This window comes from Bubalus kerabau, chromosome 21 (genome assembly GCF_029407905.1).
Source record: "Bubalus kerabau isolate K-KA32 ecotype Philippines breed swamp buffalo chromosome 21, PCC_UOA_SB_1v2, whole genome shotgun sequence".
In the NCBI taxonomy this organism is placed as follows: Eukaryota; Metazoa; Chordata; class Mammalia; order Artiodactyla; family Bovidae; genus Bubalus; species Bubalus kerabau.
The window spans coordinates 60782970-60802490 of NC_073644.1; the positions used below are offsets into that span (position 1 = coordinate 60782970).

At 49.7% G+C, this 19521-nt stretch overlaps 1 protein-coding gene across 3 annotated transcripts in view; it reads right to left on the reverse strand.

The window, feature by feature from the left end:
- ALPK2 (alpha kinase 2) overlaps positions 1–19521 on the reverse strand; it is a 134192-nt gene that overhangs the window by 36306 nt on the left and 78365 nt on the right. For all 3 annotated transcript variants that reach the window (XR_008706643.1, XM_055559362.1, XM_055559363.1), the window contains exon 5: positions 4686–8070. Coding sequence is in view for 2 of the 3 variants with exons in the window: in XM_055559362.1 (XP_055415337.1) it covers positions 4686–8070 (3385 nt within the window). In the remaining variant the exon portion in view is untranslated. The remainder of the gene's footprint in view (positions 1–4685; positions 8071–19521) is intronic.

The window sequence follows — 19521 nt, forward strand, 5'->3', positions numbered from 1 at the left end:
CAATACAGAAACAAGTGCCAGGGGTTAGGTGACATTCAGGGCTCTTTGAATGTCACCTTTTAAAATCATGGATGATCATGTATGTCTAAAGGTAGATTATCTAATTCATTCAAGACAGACTTGATATTCTGTTTTTTGCTGAAACTGTTTTTAGTAGTGAACTTATAATCCTTAATGTATTTTTTATAAGTTATAACAGGAGTAGGAATGTTAATGGGCTTTCCTGATAGCTCAGCAGTAAAGAATCCACCTGCCAATGCAGGAGACACGGGTTTAATCCCTGGATGGGGAAGACCCCCTGGAGAAGGAAATGGCAAGCCACTCCAGTATTCTTGCCTGGGAAATCCCAAGGACAGAGGAGCCTGGTGGGTTACAGACCATGGGATCACAGAATCAGACACACGACTTAGCCATGACAATGTATATTAAATATCCATCCCTCTCAGGAAATTGTGATCTTGAAAAAAACCAAATCAGGGAGGAGAGCTTGGCACACCGGGTGAGTGTGTAATTACTCAGGGTAGCCACTGGGCAGCAGCATAGACCAGAGGAGGATGGCTAACGCCAAGTGGTCAGAACAACACAGCAGGTAGTGAGGTTGCCGGACACGTGGGGGGTGGTCTATTACACACCAAGTTCCACAATTACACAGCTGCGGTTGTGTTGTATAATCCACAGCCAAAAGTCATCGACACTGAGGCTGTTTGCTCCGTTGCCTCAGATTCCACTGCTGTGAAATCGTCAACGTGCCTCCCCTCTCTTGGCAACAGACTTGGCTTGGCTATATGTGTATTTAAAAGCTTATTTTTCTTCCCAGAAGTAATATGGGATGCTCAGGTAATGAGTTCTTCAATTAGAGAGTATCTCCGGGCACTAACAATATTACGGGAGAAAGATGAGATATACCGAGTCCTACAGATGACAAAACCCATCTCGCTTCATCTGGCCCGAGCTGGCCACCTTGTAGGTGCCCTGACCCCCGCTGTCAAGATCTTGGTCCAGGGTCTTGACCACGTCCGTCACCCCACCTGGGACATATTTCCTCCAGGACCCTTCATGGAGGATTTCCTGACACCTAAGTGTTCCTAAGTCTGCCAGCCCTGCCCACAGCCGGCTGTGGGTTCTGAAGACAGAAACCAGGGAGGGGGGTTCAGGGCAAGGCATAACATGGCCAGCTGAGCTGAATGAGGGCCACGGGGCTTTGGGAGAGGGCCCCCTTTTGTGTGGGAGGGATGGTGGGAGAGGGGGGGGAAACAGATGAAGGAGCTGAAACGAGGCCCAAGAGTGAAGCTGGGTTTATCTTCTGTGTATATTCTGGCCAAGTGTTGAAGGCAAATGATTGAGAAATCCCCTGGTGACCAAAGCTTTGGCTGCACTAAGCTTTGAGTATCAAGGTTTCCTCGGTTTGTCCTCTTTCAGTCATCCAAGTCATCCCTCACATTCAATATCGCCTCTTCGCCCCAAGGCTGTGCTTCCCGGGGCTGCAGCCCTTCGCCCTGGGGAGGCCGAGCAGCTTGAGATCAAACCCTCCGACAGCACCTGGTCAGTCCTCTCTCCCGCGGAGACAGACAATTCCAAACAAGTCAGCCATCTCCGCGGCCTCTGGGCTGAAACCACTTGATTCTTTAAAGCACAGTTCTACTCCTTAAATGTTTTGAAACTTATCACTAGAATGCGGTTGAATGCCTCTTGGGGAAGTTGTTTCATGTGTGGTCCCTTTCTGCAGCCGAGGCTGTGGGCCCCTCTGACACAGATCGGGAGTGAGGTCTCTGCTAAGAGGAGCCTCGCAGCGCTGTGCCCCAGTCCAGGGCCAGCGTGTTAGCTCGCCACCATCTCTTCTGACTTTTACCAGGTTTTGTGGGAAAGAGCTCGGAAAGAGGTGGCTGGGATCTTGGGTTATGGAATGGAGTTTGGCGTTGATGCAATTCCCCCAAGCAAAGCAGAGCTGACTGCAGTTACCAGGACTCTGAGCCCCCAGGGGTCTGAAACCTGGAACAGAGACCCTGGGGACTTCAGACTCAAAGGGCAGGGTGAGATGGAAAGAAGTTTTATACTTAAATTTGAAAGAAAACCCACACCACTTTTAATGCAAAAAAACGGTTACAAGGAGACTCCTAGATTGTACCTAAATGTTTTTCTGTAAATCCTGTTTAGCACGTCACGTGGTCTAATTATACCAGTTAGCTACACTGGTTGATGTTTTTAATTTTTAATCTTTTATTTGAGGTAACATCATAACGGGCAGAAAGTACACAGCCACTCACTATGCACGAAGATTTCTTCTCACAGGGCCGTGACGGATTCCACCCAAGCTACCTGTCCCAGAGGACAGAGCCTCCCGGCCACGGACACCCCAGCCGTCTTCTTCACCTTTTGACCTGCCCTGCCTTTGGAAGCGAGCACAGTGAAGAGCCTCAAGTGCAAGATACAGAATGTACGCTGCACCAGAACCTTTCCGTCTCTTAAAATTGGCATCTTCAATCTCCTTTCCATACAAAACTTTTCCCTCCCTCTCACCAAAACTCCAGCGTTTGGCTTCTCTGGTGGCTCAGTGGTAAAGATTATCCACCTGCCAATGCAGGAGACACAGGTTCAATCCCTGGTCCAGGAAGATGCCACAGAGCAGCTAGGCCCGCGGGCCGCAGCTACTGAGACCTGCAGTCCTCAGCAAGAGGAGCCGCTGCACCGAGAAGCCCGAGGGCCCACCTAGAGAAGAGCTCTCGCAGCAGAGACCTCGCCAGCCAAAAATAGATGAAAAAAAAGTAAAACGTGTGTTGTCACCTATAACTGGGTTCAGATGTAACTGTTCTATTAAAGTCAGAGACCTGAACTTGGACAACCAGCGTCCCTCTCCTCCTCTAAACCTAACGCCAACCTTCTGCCTTTCAACGGCTCCTGATGCTGACGTGCCACACAAGGGCTGAACACCTCTCTCACTGTGTCTGCAACACCTTCTTCCGTGGGAGTGAGTCAGTCTAGCAAACACCTCCCCTCCCATCTCAGCAATCTTCAGCTCCCATTCAGACCTCCTTCTAGATACACTGTGCTCTGAGCAAACTTGGTTTCCCAAACTTTGGAGTCTGGTTTTCCCCCTAGAAAGCCTTTTTAAACTTTCCCGCACCACAGAATTCCCATTCACCTCTTTGAGGGCCTCCAGTGTTAAAAGCACCAACGAGCTCCTTGGTGGCTCAGTGGTAAAGAAAGCTCCTGCCAACACAGGAGACACAAGAGATTTGGGTTTGATCCTTGGGTCAGGAAGATCCTCTGGTGTAGGAAATGGCAACCCACTCCATTATTCTTGCCTGGAGATTCCTATGGACAGAGGAGCCTGGCGGGCTGCAGTCCACGGGGTTGCAAAAGAGACAGACCCAACTTAGTGACTAAACCACCACCAAAACCATGACGTACCCAAGGGGACACGCCCATGTTGGTAAGAGTGGGACTGAAAGTTCAGTCCTCTTATATGATGTGATAAAGCCTCTTAGTACAAATCATTTGTTAACAACAAAGGAACAAGGCATTACAAAATTCACTGCCTCAAAGATATCCAAAGGCTATGCTAGAGATGGCATGAGCTTAATGTCAGTTACTAAAGTCCCCAAATTTCACGGCACTCCAACAGAAAACAACCACCTCGGGATCCCTGATGGCTGATACTGTGGTCCTTTCCTGGCCTCGGCGCTGAGCCCTGACACAACTGCACACTTAAAAAAAAGTTCGTTTTGGACCTTTTTAACAGAACAACTAGCTCCTCCTCCAGTCTTCCTGTTTTAGTAAACAGCAACCCCGTAACTTAACAGTAGCTCAGGCTAACACCATGGAGTCATCCTTGCCTTCTCTTTCTCTCACAGCCTCCATCCAATCTGTTAGCGGATCCTGTGGTTCCTACCTACAAAACATCTATAGAATGTCATCACTAGTCACTGCTATGCATTGCTACCATCTTGTTCCAAGTCATCTCTCACCTGGGTTACTGCAGTCTAATGCTTGTTTCTTTACTGTTTTTTGAAGGATAATTAAACAGGAAGCATCTTAACCGCGTGCTCCCTCAGTTAAGCCTACCTACAGGCAGCCTGGATCAGGGGTACTCCCAGTAGATCCCCTGGGAGCTCAGTAGAAATGCACTTTCTCCTGAACCAGAAACTCTAGGTCGGGCCCAGCTATCAGTCTTAACGGGCTTCCCAGGTAGCTCAGCTGGTTAAGAATCCACCTGCAATGCAGGAGACGTCCTGCATCGGGAAGTTTCCCTGGAGAAGGGATAGGATACCCACTCCAGTATTCATGGGCTTCCCTGGTGGCTCAGATGGTAAAGAATCTGCCTTCAATGTGAGAGATCTGGGTTTAATCCTTGGGTTGGGAAGATCCCCTGGAGGAGGGCATGGCAACCCACTCCAGTATTTTCTTGCCTGGAGAATCCCCATGGTCAGAGGAGCCTGGAGAGCTACAGTCCATGGGGTCCCAAAGAGTTGAACATGACTGAGCGATCTCTCTAAACAAGCCCCCTAGGGGAGCCCAAGGTCACTCACGTTTGAGACCCACCAGCCTACAGGTCAGACCACTTGGTCCCAGCATCCAATGCCTGCCCAGCAGACATGCACCCTAACTACAGGGGCGCAGGAGGACCCGCGAACTTGCCATCAAGGTCCACAAACGCAAACTACGATAGGAAGCAACACAGCCCTCACCTCTCCCTTCGCCTTGGCAAGGTGGCCTCTGGGGCTCTCCTTTCTCATCTGTGCGTGAGACCGACGTTTCAGGCTTACGACTCTCAAAGACCGAGTTCCTTCTCACCTTCTCCTTCTCTTCCAATCTCAGCCTCAGGGCGGCCACCCTGGACAGAATTTTCTTCTTTACCCCCTCAGCTAAGTGTCCACTTCCTGGGGTTTTTTGCTTCTCCTTGACCTCCTGTGACTTCATTGCTGCTGGCGGGGGTGGACGGCTAGCTTGGGCCGCCACGGGGCCAACCTTCTCCTCCTCCCCCGACTTTGTCCCATGGCCCAGGGTGGAGCCCTGTTGGTAGGGGTCCAGCAGCATCTTAGGAGCTTTCACTGACGCACGTTCTCCGGAAACAGACGCCAGGGGCCCCGCCGGGGAACCAGATGTGCCTGTGGGTTTGGTTTCCCCAGCGGGGGGCTCCTCTATCTCATGTTCCTCAATTCTGTGGCTTCTTGAAAAGTCTGTGATGCCTCTTCTTTCAGGAGAGGACGTAAAAGGCCCCCGGGTGAGACCACTGGAAGAGGGCGCTTGCTTCCACTCACTCTTCATAGCTCGCCTTTCCTCTGAGTCAGAAAAGGCATGCTTGTGGTTTCTGGGCTCCACGGAGCCCTCCTCACGGAGGTCATCACTCTGAGCTGTGAAGCTGTGAGTAGTGACTCCAACAGATGGGGGGGTCACCCTGGCAAGACCGCTAGAGAGAGCTAGGGCGGGGGAGACTAATGCTGCTCTGTTGCTTTTACTGCGTCCAGGCCCCCCTGAGCGCCTCTCCCTGTCTTCCTGTACTCGGCTTCTGGTGAGTCCCCCTGGCATCGCCTCCCCACCCCGCACAGGGCCTGGGACTGGCAAAATGGCAGAACGCATGTCCCCCTTTGCTCCGTCATGGTGACTTTGTCCTGCCTCCCATCCCACACAGTCCCCTTGGTTTTGGTTGGTGCCGTTTTCACTTGGAGGGGTTTCCCCACTTTGCTGGGGACACGGAACTTGCAAGATGGCAGGTTGGACTTCCAGTCTCTGGTCCAAGTGTCCACCCTTTGGTTTATTCTCCACTGCGATGGCCCCCATTGTGGACTCAGAAGGCTCTGGTGGTTCCACCCTGGCCCAGCCCACACTCATTTCATCAGTGGGGTCCACAGAGGACTCCAAGATGTTAGGGCAGGACAGGAGCTGCTTAAAGAAGGCGGGCCGATCCCTCTTGAGTCGGTTTTCATCTCGATTTTGGCTCACACGGTTAGCATTTTCCTTCCTTCCAGTTCTGAAAGCCTCTGGGAGCAAGCCTGTGACACAGACTTTCTTTCCCTCTACAGGGTCCACAGATGACTCCAGGAATCTGCGTTGGCTCAAATACTGGGAGGAAAGACAACTCCAACTTGCACAGCCAGCTCGTTCTTCCCTTTTATGGATTTTTCGGTTATTAGCAATTACTGGGCTATACTCTACCTGAGGATTGCAGGCTGATGCTGTCTTAGAGGGGCCCGGTTTAGGCACAGCAGCACCCGCCTTTAGAACATCAGGAATTGCCCGGATCCTGTCAGGAATGAGACCAGCGTCCATCCCCTTGAACCCAGAATCTGTCAGCTGTCCCAGTGGCCAGGTTTCTGAAACAGAAGCCTCTAGAGTTATGATCTTCAGCTTTTTACCTGCTTCCCAACATCCTGGACTGCTCTCTTTAGACTTGTCCAGAAGGACATTAGAGAGAGGGGGAGTTTGGCTCAGAGGCTGACAGTCATCTTTCATTGGAGATTCAGCCACCACAGACACACGAGTGCCCGAGCTCTGCCCTCTCCTCTCTGTGGAGCTGGCTGACGAGCAGTCTGAGGGCACCAAATTTGTTTCCACTTGTCCGACAGATGTCGTGGGCAAAGTTTCTTGGAAATTATCGTCAGAAGAACCCTGCTGGACCCTCTCTGCCGTTTCACTTCCTTTTTCTTGGAAATTCTCTTCAAGGGTCCTCGTGTTTGCTCTGTGCCCGGTCTGGCTCTTCTTTCTAGACAGGTTATTAATCTGAAGCGGGGAACTGCCACCAAAACCCTCTCCCTCTGGGAGTTGAGGAACTCGGACATGGATCCCAGGTCCACTGGGAGCCATGGGTCCTAGCTCTCTTGAAGATTTGATTGTGGAACCATTAAAAACATGAGCCAACTGTACACTGGAAGGAAGTCGAGAAGCATTTCCATCTGGTGCCCGAGGTGAACTCTCCTGAGAGCCACCTGCATGGCTGTCCCCAGCAACTGAAACAGTGAGGTATTTGGGTGGGTGGCCTTTTGGGGCAACGGAAAGAGTGGATGTGTTGCTATTCACCCCGGTCACCTCAGAACATTCAACGTTAGCAGTTAGTGTTGTGGGCTCCTCCTGAGGAAACTTCGCTACTGAACTATGACCTGCCGGTATGTCTGCCGAGTCCAGGGCACCAGGGCTGGAGTTCTCGTCACCGCCTTCTTTGGCCCAAAGGGAAGAGCTGCTCTCTGGAGATAGAGGCCATCTTTCCTCAAGGTCCCCTGAGTGGCTGGGGCTCAGCCTCTCCTGGCCAGCCTTTACTATGGAGGCCGACGTGGAGGCAGAACCCTCTATGTTGGCTAGATCCTCCCCGGTGGCACCTTTACTGGCTTTTTGTGAGATGTTCCAGGTGAAAGTGCTGATGAAAAGAGGGGAGTCGGGAGAGGTTCTCTCGCCACTGCTCCCGCACGTAGTCTGGGGAGGCTCAGGACCTCGTGTCTGAGAGAGAACGTCCAGAGTCTTGTCATCGGGAGGACATAAATCAGGTGGTTTGCTTTGACCTGCCAGCTCTAAGTCCAGGGAGCACATTTCTTGAGGCAAATGTTTACCAACTGGGGCTCCAACCGGAGAGCCCACGGTATCACACGCTTCCTGGCCACCTGCTTCAAGACGCTCCAGGCCACGCGTGGCTACTCCGTCCCCTGGCCCAGCGCACGTGGTCTCCCGGGCGGGGACAGTATGTGCAAATTCAGGGGACGCAGAGGCAGCCCGGGGCTGGGGGGGAGGCCCCGACAGCTCACAGGGGGACATGGCTTTACCGCTGGCTTCTGGGATGCTCAGCGCACGCCCCAGGTCCATGGCTTCACTGCTGGCTTCTGGGATGCTCAGCGCACACCCCAGGTCTCTTCCAGAACGTCCGAGCGTGTTGTCACCTTGGTTTTCTTCATGCCGTGCCCCTTGGGTACAGCCGTCTACCTCCGGGTGTTCGGCCAATAATGCACTTTCTTTGTCGATCCCTCCTAAGTTGGGGAGGGACTCTGTTGTGGTCCCAGGAAAAGTAGGCTCCTCCCCAGTAGGCTCCGAGAAAGCCGGCATGTGGCTGAGAGAGATTCGCTCCCTGACTGTTTCCTGAATTTGTACCTAGAAGATGAAAAGTGGTATTAATAGAACTGTTTCTGGGAGATCCACAATAGGCCTAACTGCAATCCCAAGACTGTTAATCCTCGATGACTCTAGTTAACAACGAGAGTAGAAGAAATAATTGAGATCTAAACAGTAATTCCCGAACTCTCTAGTCGTGAGACATCTTGAAGAAATGCAACTCTATGTTGCAAGAGATCCTGAAATTCCCCATTATAAGTAAAAGGCCACCTGACAATCAATTCTTTTTTCCTTCTCAGGAAAAAATATGGAATTTATGTTAAATTATTTGCTAAACTTTTGATTAAGTCACAAGAGTTCATGTGAATCTTTTCAGGAACTTCACATGATCGTAAGTAAAACATGCAGTGCCTGTAAAGTAGCAAAAAGGAATTTTTAGATTTTTTAATTGAAGGATAATTGCTTTATTGTGTTGGTTTCTACATCAACATGAATAAGCTCTAGGTCTATACACGCCCCCTGCCACAAAGAGCAATCTTTGTCCCCTGAGGCCAGCTTGCTGAATGATTACTGAGAAGGTGTGCCCTTGAACCCACCTCTAATGAGGCAGTGGTGTTATGACTGGTCTTCGGCACTGCCCATCATTCCTGCCCCAGGTAGGTTAAAAAGTCTTAAAATACTGCTTGCTGCCAGCAGTGATTCATCTTTCCTTGCCTTAAGGATACCTTAAGTTAAATTTTCATTTACCTCAGATTTTATTGGTGTAGAAGTGCTAACTGAACAAGAAATTCTGTATAGCTTCCCATGCTGTGAACTCCATGGGTGCTAGAACCATTCGTCGAGTCAAGAAACATTTAACAAACACCTCCAGTGTTGGTAAAGAATCTGCCTGCAATGCAGGAGGCCCTGGTTCGATTCTTAGGTCACGAAGATCCCCTGGAGAAGGGAAAAGCTACCCACTCCAGTATTCTGGCCTGGAGAATTCCGTGGACCGTATAGTCCATGGGGTTGCAAAGCGTTGGACTGAGCAACTTTCACCCCAGTGTGTTAGAAAGAACCCCAGGTGATGGGGACACGTGACAAGCAAAGCGTCCAGCCGCAGGGAGCGCCCACTCTGTGCTGAGACACAGGTTGTCCCTAGCAGGGGCTCTGTAATCACGTGAAGGAATCAGTATTGAACACCACACACCAGCTGAGTCAGATCTGCCCAACTTCACCCCGTTACACCTCTACGTTTGAAAGACTTTGGGCTTTTGTCTGCTTCTGTTCTGGGGACAACTATTTTAAGAGACTAACCACAAGCAGGGCCCACCGCTGGCTCACATCCTGGTGTTTCTAAAAAGCAGCAGTCTATACATTTTCCATTGTGATAAATGGAAGTGGGAAAATAAATAATTTCCAGTAAGCAAGCAAGGTTTCTTTTGAGGTGTCCAGGAGTGTGTGTTCATGTTTTCCCTCTATAATACCTATAACATGTAGAGAATGTTCTTTTCACTTACTAATTTGGTTCAGTTTCTGTGAGCTACAGCGCAAACCTTCTGAACGATTATGCATAGAAAGTGTGGGCAGCTTCCCGGTCATGATTTGAGATGTGTAGGGAGATTATTTTATTAAAAACACCAAGACCCTCTTCTGAGCCTTCCTCCCCTGCCGGAGTTTCCACCACCTATGTCAGCCCTTTATTTTAAGATCTTGCTATCATCACAACATCAGTGCCAGCCAGTTAGGGATGGACTAGATGCCATGTGTAGAATTCCCTGCCAGGCACCGGACAGTTTTTTCCAAAGGGCTCCAGTTTAAAAAGCCACTGTTCCCTGGGATGTTACCATACTTTCCTAGTTATTAGAGTTATAGGCGATAGCTAAGAGGCTAACGCCTGGGAAAAATGAACACAGGACAAGCAAGCTTTGACTAGGGTAGTCTGGTCACTGGCATGTTACAGCCATGGTGTGTCATGCCTTGATTTATGAAAGTCATGTTCCTACTTACTACCATACACTCGTGTTCCTCCCTCTACCTTTTAAAATAAAATCCTACTTTAAGATAGCCTAGTGAAGCCCCACATGTAAAGAAACATGGCAAATCCTTGACCATGTAAAATTCATCCACTTGAATATTTACTGAGCACTATAAACTATGTCAAAGCCTTTAGTCAAAGGATCACAATATTGTGGATCACAATAAACTGGGAAATTCTGAAAGAGATGGGAATACCAGACCACCTGACCTGCCTCTTGAGAAATTTGTATGCAGTTCAGGAAGCAACAGTTAGAACTGGACATGGAACAACAGACTGGTTCCAAATAGGAAAAGAAGTACGTCAAGGCTGTATATTGTCACCCTGTTTATTTAACTTCTATGCAGAGTACATCATGAGAAACGCTGGACTGGAAGAAACACAAGCTGGAATCAAGATTGCCGGGAGAAATATCAATCACCTCAGATATGCAGATGACACCACCCTTATGGCAGAAAGTGAAGAGGAACTAAAAAGCCTCTTGATGAAAGTGAAAGAGGAGAGTGAAAAAGTTGGCTTAAAGCTCAACGTTCAGAAAACGAAGATCATGGCATCCAGTCCCATCAATTCATGGGAAATAGATCGGGAAACAGTGTCAGACTTTATTTTTCTGGGCTCCAAAATCACTGCAGATGGTGACTGCAGCCATGAAATTAAAAAACGCTTACTCCTTGAAAGGAAAGGTATGACTAACCTAGACAGCATATTCAAAAGCAGAGACATTACTTTGCCAACAAAGGTTAGTCTAGTCAAGGCTATGGTTTTTCCTGTGGTCATGTATGGATGTGAGAGTTGGACTGTGAAGAAGGCTGAGCGCGGAAGAATTGATGCTTTTGAACTGTGGTGTTGGAGAAGACTCTTGAGAGTCCCTTGGACTGCAAGGAGATCCAACCAGTGCATTCTGATGGAGATCAGCCCTGGGATTTCTTTGGAAGGAATGATGCTAAAAACTCCAGTACTTTGGCCACCTTATGCGAAGAGTTGACTCATTGGAAAAGACTCTGATGCTGGGAGGGATTGGGGGCAGGAGGAGAAGGGGACGACAGAGGATGAGATGGCTGGATGGCATCACCGACTCAATGGATGTGAGTTTGAGTGAATTCCAGGAGTTGGTGATGGACAGGGAGGCCTGGTGTGCTGCAATTCATGGGGTCGCAAAGAGTCGGATACGGCTGAGCGACTGAACTGAACTGATATACCAAGCTGCTCTAGGCACTGGAGAAGCATCAGCGAATAAGGACTGCCGGGCTTTGGGACGTTAGGTTCAAGCAACCGGCCATACAAACTGGTCCCACTGCTGATGAACCATTTAGTCCACGTTGTAACCCATGGGATTTTTCTCAAAGTGGCACTTCTAAGAGCCCAATGCATACTTGCCGAGGCTCACAGCATCAGTTTCAAGGTCAGGCTCCTCGGAGGCCAGCTCAGAGAAAGGGAAACCACAGGCTCACACCTTTCGCATGAGTCAGACCTTTCAGGAGGCACTCTCTTGGTTAAATCATTATGAAAGACCTCCAGCGAACGATTCACCTGCTGCTCAGCTCTTCTCATCATGGAGTGAGCAGGGAGACTCGGGCAATTGTTAACGTAGGAAATTTGTTCTCATTCAGGTGAGGACAAGGGTTTCGGGCTCTCGTCGGAAACCCAGCATGGTGTGTGGACTCAGAGGGCTAGCCACCTCGGCTTCAGCTTAATCCCACATTGCGCACATGACCCCTCGTAACCGCGTTAGCCTCTCTGACCCTCGGTCTCTTCCTCTAAGGCTAACCACACACACGTCAGCACTCTCCTGTCAAGTGCCTGGCACCCACTGACACTCGCTTCCCTTATTCTGTGAGAAGACAGTCATGGCTGCAGCAGAAGACACAGCACCTCTAAGGAGCGGAGCAGTGCTCTACAGGCTTTATGCTGGCTTTCTCATTCGAGGGGTAAAATAAATCTGAGATACAGATGCTAGCATCTCTTCACTGATCTCAATACCCTGGGTCCAATCAGGAAACAGAAACCATACAGTAGGTCAGATAACGGAAGCTGAGTAGCAAGAGTTGTTAACGGCAATAGAGGAAGAGCTGGGAGATCTTGGAAAAGCCCACAGTGCCCTAAGGGAGGGACAACCCTGAGAAGGGACCGCTTGCAAGGGGCATAGACCGAGCCGGGAAAGGTGTAATCAGGCCACCAGGTAGCAGAGAATTTGCTGGTCTGGAACTGCTGGGCAAGCCATACCCCACTCCCTCCCATGGGCAGGCAGGGCGCCAGTGGTCAGAGGGAGTCGGGGGCACACAGGAGCAGTGGGCAGGTGGGCTACCCCTGGCGGGGACAGTGAGAGGGAATGACAGAGGCCTGCGTTGGGAGACAGTGCACGCTGGTGCGAGCAGGAGGGTTGGCCGTGCAGAGTGTGGTTTCGGAGTAGAGAGGATTGCAGGGCAGTTACATCCAGGCCAAGGCTACAAGGCCGCAGATGGACCAGGGTCTGGGTCCTGTGGCTGCAGCCGTCTCCCCAACCCATACTGCAGATGGGAAGCCTCCTCCCCCTCCCCTGCCTCCACTGTGAGCTTCACGTGGTGCTTACTTTAAAGAAGTAGGAGAATGAAACTGATCACCAAGCGTGTATTGAAGGCTGCTTCCAGACCTGAGAGGCAGTAACGGAGAACCAGCATGTGAGGTCACTGAGGTCAGGGGTTAGACGTCTGCCCCGGGCTCCCACAGTCAGTGACAGAACTCAGATTTTAAGCCAAGACTGACTGATTCTAGAAACTGTAGAGAAGTGACACTCAGTCGTGTCTGACTCTTTGACAACCTCCTGGACTTTAGCCTGCCAGGCTCTTCTATCCATGGAATTCTCCAGGCAAGAATATTGGAGTGGGTGGTCATTCCCTTCTCCAGATGTCGAACTTGGGTCGTGTGCATTGCGGGCAGATCCCTCACTGTCTGAGCCACCAGGGAAGCCCCAGCTGATTCTAAAGTCCTTTCCAACTCAGGTTTTCTAGCCAAGAGAAATTAAAGCAAACCCCACCCAAGGGTTGGGAATGCCCTCTAATTTAAACCCAGAACTTCTGAACTGCTGAGACACATCGAGTATGAGACTATAGTGGTCCTGCTTCTTATGACTGCTTACTTATCAGCTTCCTCACAAGCTCTAAGGGTAGGAATGGGTTGTTCTTTGCTGAATTTTCGGAACCTTAGCACCTAGTAGGGACTCTATTGTGGAATGAATGAACATGAATGAATTACAAGGAGGGGGAAGGGTAGACCAAACTTAGTAACACCCCCAAACCTAGTTTTAAAAGCAGCTTGAAAACTTACACCCTGCTTGCACAATAGCCTCCAATCCCATCTCTAGCCAACATGCTGGGTTCTATAAACACATTGTTTCCATCTGTTAGCCTTTCCAAAAAATTCTGCCTCCTAGGTGAGGCTCTGATTCCATGGAAGGTGTGTAGTCTCTTCACTCACCCCATGAAGTTCGGGGGTTATCTTCATTAGTGGGCGTGTCCTGGATGCCACAAAGGACATGACACTAATTTGAGTAACTAACAATAGAAGGTGGTATGAGATAAGATCCCTCTTCTCAGATAGCTTATAATCCAGCTGAAGAGACAAGATGTACAAAGGGAAAGATGAATAGCAATTCTTGACGAGTTGTGCCAATGGCCAAATGAATGGAATTTAAACAGTTCTGTTCCAGGAGTGGAAAAGTCATCACTGAATCCTCTTTCACTTGGAGAAGATTCCTGCAGTGCACAAACCAGAGGGTGCTGTCTTCCATATCAATTCTTAAGATAATTCTTGGATACTTCCAGTGCAATCAAGGAGACTTCTCTACTTCATTAGAGTGGGCAGATATGGTAGACACTTCTGGTTGACTAACAGCATGCTCAACCCCCTTTTCTCCCTTGCCACTTACAACTAAAGGAAGCTGGAAAACCACATGTCCTCCCAGTCTCCTGCGTAGCTAGAGGGGGCCCGGGGGTCAGTTCTGGCTAAGTAGTAAGGGGGATTCCAATAAGGAACTCTTAAGGAAGTTTTGCTTTTCTTATACAAGATACAGACCTGGTGGGTAACTTGCCTAACCCCTCCTTCTTCCTGTGATGATGATGCCTGGTGCTGAGATGATCACCTTGTAGTCATGAGGTAACCACAAGAATGAAAAGTCATACTCGAGCTGGTGGAGCAAAAAGGATGGACTTGGGAGGTGGCAGCTATCCTTAAGCCACTGGATCAACACTGAGCCCTTCTACCCCCCGACTTCTTGTGTAATGACAAGTCCTTATGTTTACAGCCACTGGTCATTGGTTATGCTATTAACTGCAGCTGAGAGCATTCCTAACTGATGCTAAAGGAAAGTATATGTCTGAAGGATGAAAGAAAAGGCACGTTAGGTTCACCTGGAGCCCTTCAGCAGGCACTGGGCAGCTTCAGGCAGGGATTAGTTTGAAGGACAGTGTCAAAAAGGGCATCGGGTGTAGCTCCTGGACTGCGTGTCTCGGGAGCTGGTCAAAGTGCCAGGGGATCAATAGGGCCTGGGGCAAGGTGAACTTGAAGTAGGAGGTGGGGGAAGAGGACGGGGAAATGTGAGAAGATGGATCAAAGGAGAGGCCATGGTTCTAAAGGCCACATGCACCCACCCAGAGCCAGGAGAGCTAAGCCCCTTAGATCTTTGCTTCAGCTGGGTGTTCCTGCCATAGGCAGCCATGTCCCCCCAGGCATGGTACAATTTCCTCTCTTTTTAGACGCTCCCTGAATGTTCTTTCCTCTTTATCTGGACTAGACACAAATAGCCCCATATCCTCCAACAGCTGTCTGCACATCAGTTTCCCCCTGCAGTTCCAGGAATTTTTAAATGGGAGCTTCCCCACTCCCCAGCCTCCTGGCTGGCTGCAGCCCCACCCACGGCTAACCTTTCCCAAGTTATCTGCTGAGCCCTCACTATGGGCCTGGCGTCATTTGTCATTCGATAGATCAAATCCATACCACCTGGGGACGTGGAACTGAAAATAGCCCGGGTCCCCTAGCCAAAGAAAGCTTAAAGGCAAACCAGAATATTTCAAGAACTTGAGTTTATTTTTAGGAGTTGCTGGGATGTCCAGAAAGGAGCTTCGCTTAAGGCTGTGAATGTGAAAACACAAGGTGGAGGTCCCACATCTGAAATCCCCAATCCTGGGGATTCTCTGGTGCTTCAGTGGTTAGGACTCCACGCTTTCACTGCTGAGGGCAAGGGTTTGCTCCCTGATTGGGGAACTAAGATCCCACAAGTCGCACAGCGTGGCCAAAAAATAAGATCTCCAGTCCTGAAACACCCTCTTCACTTGACCAGTTTTCATTCCAGATCCTCCTTGATGTTAGTTCAGTCGCCCTGTCGCGTCCGACTCTTTGCAACCCCGTGGACTGAGGAACACTAGGCTTCCCTCTCCTTCACTGTTCTCCCAGAGTTTGCTCAAGTTCACGTCCATTGAGTCGGTGATGCCATCCAACCATCTCACATCCCTCTGTCGTCCCCTTCTCCTGCCTTCAGACTCTCCCTGGAGACAGGAAATCTTCAGCCAGCTGTGGTTGCCACCCTACCCGATTTCTTGGGAAAGTCAGGTTTTTGAAATACCAATTTGATTTCCTGGGAGAGGACTGGTTTCCATGATGTACATACACCCTTTCCTAGAGCTTACAGGCTCTGTGCACAGAGCTATCTTTGTCTGGTAACATGGTGTGAGCCAGAGCACAAGCCAGGAGCTTGCGTTTTTGTGCATCTCAGGTGATGGAAGCAACAGCACCACCACCACTAATGATGCTCACCAAGCCCTGTGTAGCCCTTAACCCTCAGTAGGCACTGCTCTAAGCACTTTTACATTAAAACATTTAATGTTTGCAAAATGACACAGAAATGTGTGCCTTTAAGACTTAGGACTGGGTCATGTTAAAGAGAAATATACCAGTTATTCTAACACATGAGACCATTCTGTGGTAAACTCCAAGCATCAGTTCAGTTTGTGACCCCATGGACTGCAGCAGCCAGGCCTCCCTGTCCATCACCAACTCCCGGAGTTCACTCAAACTCATGTCCATTGAGTCAGTGATGCCATCCAACCATCTCATCCCTCTGTCATCCCCTTTTCTCACCTTCAATCTTTCCCAGCATCAGGGTCTTTTCAAATGAGTCAGTTCTTCAAATCAGGTGGCCAAAGCATTGGAATTTCAGCTTCAGCATTAGGCCTTCCCAAAGCATAATGGCCCAGAAAAGCAACTGTCTTCCTTCCCCATGGACAGTTTTGTTTTGCTGCATCTGACAGTTTGTTGGGAGATGAGAGCTTTGATTTTCACATACCCATGCGTATGTGCTAAGTTGCTTTGGTTGTATCTGACTTTGCGACCCCATGGACTGTAGCCCACACCAGACTCCTCTGTCCATGGGATTCTCCAAGGCAAGAATATTGGAGTGGGTTGCCATGCCCACCTCCCAGGGATCTTCCTGACCCAGGGATTGAACCCATGTCTCCTGTGGCTCCTGCATTGCAGGCGGATTCTTTACCGCTGAGCCACTGGAGAAGAAGCCCTTCACATACGCAACTAGAATACACACAAACATACGCAGAGTCAGGAAGGCTAATGATTTTTCTTGCATGCTACCAAGCATCTCTGGACACTTGGGTGTTCTGCTACGTGCCAAACAGCCTGACATTTGAGGTGAGAGGAAAGGGGAGCAGGGTGACGGATGGAGCAAGCGGGCCTCGGAAAACCCAGGTGTCGTCCTGGAAGCACTCCCTCATGGGCAATGGTTCTGGCGAAGTCACTGGCTCTGAGGCGGTTTCTTCCACAGTAAAATGAGAGGGCTGGAGTGTATCTCCTGGCCCCCGCTCTCCTTGGTGTCCCATGACCTGCTGCCATGGAAACAATACAAACGTTGAAGTGGGGCTTAAACCTCACCTTCCACTTGAAGCTACGTTTTCCCTTTGACTCCTAAGGCTTCTAAGATCTGCCTCAACTAGGAGGGTTGATTAGGGGAAAGGACACATACATAGACTGAGTCAGGATGAGCCAGTGAGGGCCCCCAGCGGATCAGGGGAGAGAGAGTGGGCTGGAGAATGCCCCCCAGCCCAATTCCCAGCTCGTGTCTGGCTTCACTCACTTCTGCTTCTCCTTCCTCTACGTACCAAGTGCCCCATCTTTTCGGGGGGCTGCACTGTGTCAGGACACGGGCCCCCAGTTGGTCCTGCAGTGTTGTGGAGGCTCACAGCGCTGGTCCATGCCAATGAAAATCATCACGGCCACACAAGGCAAGACCAGCAGCTGACAGCCTCTGCACTGAATAGTCCTCACTGGGGTTGAGAAACATTTTGGTTTCTTTCACCCAGGAAGCCTCCTTTCCCCTCAACTTAGTTTTGCAAAGAATTAAGAGCTTCCAGACCCACTTGAGCTCCTTGATTCCCCTCCCCCAGCCCCCTCAGAGGCCACGGAGTGAATCCCAGCTGTGGGTTTTTGGTGTGGTGGTATTTACTTCCCACAGGTCGAAGCTTCTCTGCAGATCTCGGATTGGATAACGAGGAGGGAAAAATGAAACCTTAGGTTCTAGGAGAGCATGCAAGTCAATCTCTTTACAGTTTCTAGCACCTGTGAGCAAAACCAAAACCAAAGTAGTAGCAGTTACCGTACTGCCCTGACAATACGTGGTACGAAGCCAGTTCTTGTAAACTTTAGAAACAGGAAATACTTGTCACATGGTTGCTACACTACTTGCCTACTCAGCGAAGCTTCAAAGTGTACACGGGTGGTGTTCCTTCGGCACTTGGAAAATCTGAACATCAACACGTAGATAGGCAGGTTGCCTGTCATGGATGGCCATCACCAAAGATGAGAAAATGCCAGGACTGGGGTTTGAAGAGCCCCTTATTAGGCCTTGTATTTCAGGTAAGCAGGACCGCTGTTATGTCCTTAGGTTTAGCTTCTGGCTAAACAAGAAATATCCACCAAAAGAGTACAGGTCTAGGAGGGAACCATTACCTAAGCCCGCAGTAAGTTACCCCATCAGATTCAGAGATAGCTTCTTCAGGAGAAGCAAAGTTCCCTGGACAGTGAGATCCATGAGAGGAGGACAGGGTTAGTCTTATTATGGAGCAAGGCTCATAGTAGGCTCTCAAAAGAGAGCCTCAAAAGACAGGGCAGAGGACTAGACATCCAGTCTGCTCTTAGTTCCATGTCCCTTTGCTGACAGAGGCAGGGAGTGTCCATCCCTTCGGAGTCTGGTTCCCTACTTGTGACGAGACATTGATCTACCTGATAACCTCCCCGAGGATCCTGTGCTTTCATTAATGTTTAGTTGCTAAGTCGTATCCAGCTCTTTGTGACCCCATGGAAATCCCGCCAGGCTCCTCTGTCCACGGGATTTCCCAGGCAAGAATACTGGAGTGGGGCGCCACTGCCTCCTGCAGGGATCTTCCGAACCTGGGTCTCCTGCATTAGCAGGTGGATTCTTTACCACCGAGTCACCTGGGAAGCCCTTAGTTACTATGCTCTTTTCCATTAAACTCACTCTTCACTGCTAGTGACTTGGTGTGTTGGCCTCAATCTTCTTTAGGTCTAAATGGAAGCCACCTGTTCTGAGTGGAAAGCGGTGTCTTGTTTATCCTTGACAAATGAGGTTCCCCATATAACCTCTACCTCCAGAGGACATTAGTATAGTTGCACCAGGGGAACCAGGTACCAAAGGTGGGGGTGGGTCCAGCTGACGGGGCTGTGAAGTTCAAATATGCAGCCAGAGGGTTAAGTTTAAACACCCGTGCTTTAAAGATGAAGGGACGCAAAGGCAGGTTGGGAGTAGGGAGGGGTGTCGTGCAGATTAGAAATTCATGAATCTTTTGATGGAGCAGTCAAAAACCGCCTTTCTCCTTGTAGATAGAAAGGAAAAGAATGATTCACTGAAAAGCTCCTGGAAAGTTGAAGTTACCAGAGGAAAGACTTTTAAAAACAATCTGGGACTGCACGCAGTGATTTGGAGCTAAGGTGAAAAAAAAAATGCTGAGATGGCATTTGCATTCACAGTGGTTTGAAGACTCACACATAATTTCTCATAAGTGTGAGTAAATGTGTTCCCACTATCTTCTCCTCTGGCACTGATCTTACCTCCCTGGCCACGTGTGGGGTTCAGGGGATGCTGCTGCTGCTGCTAAGTCGCTTCAGTCGTGTCCGACTCTGTGCGACCCCAGAGACGGCAGCCCACCAGGCTGCCCTGTCCCTAGGATTCTCCAGGCAAGAACACTGGAGTGGGTTGCCATTTCCTTCTCCAATGCATGAAAGTGAAAAGTGAAAGTGAAGTTGCTCAGTCGTGTCCGACTCTTAGCGACCCCATGGCCTGCAGCCTTCCAGGCTCCTTCTTCCATGGGATTTTCCAGGCAAGAGTACTGGAGTGGGGTGCCATTGCCTTCTCTGGTTCAAGGATGAGTAGGAAACAATTATCTCACTAAGCAGGCCCTCACAGTCACTTCAAC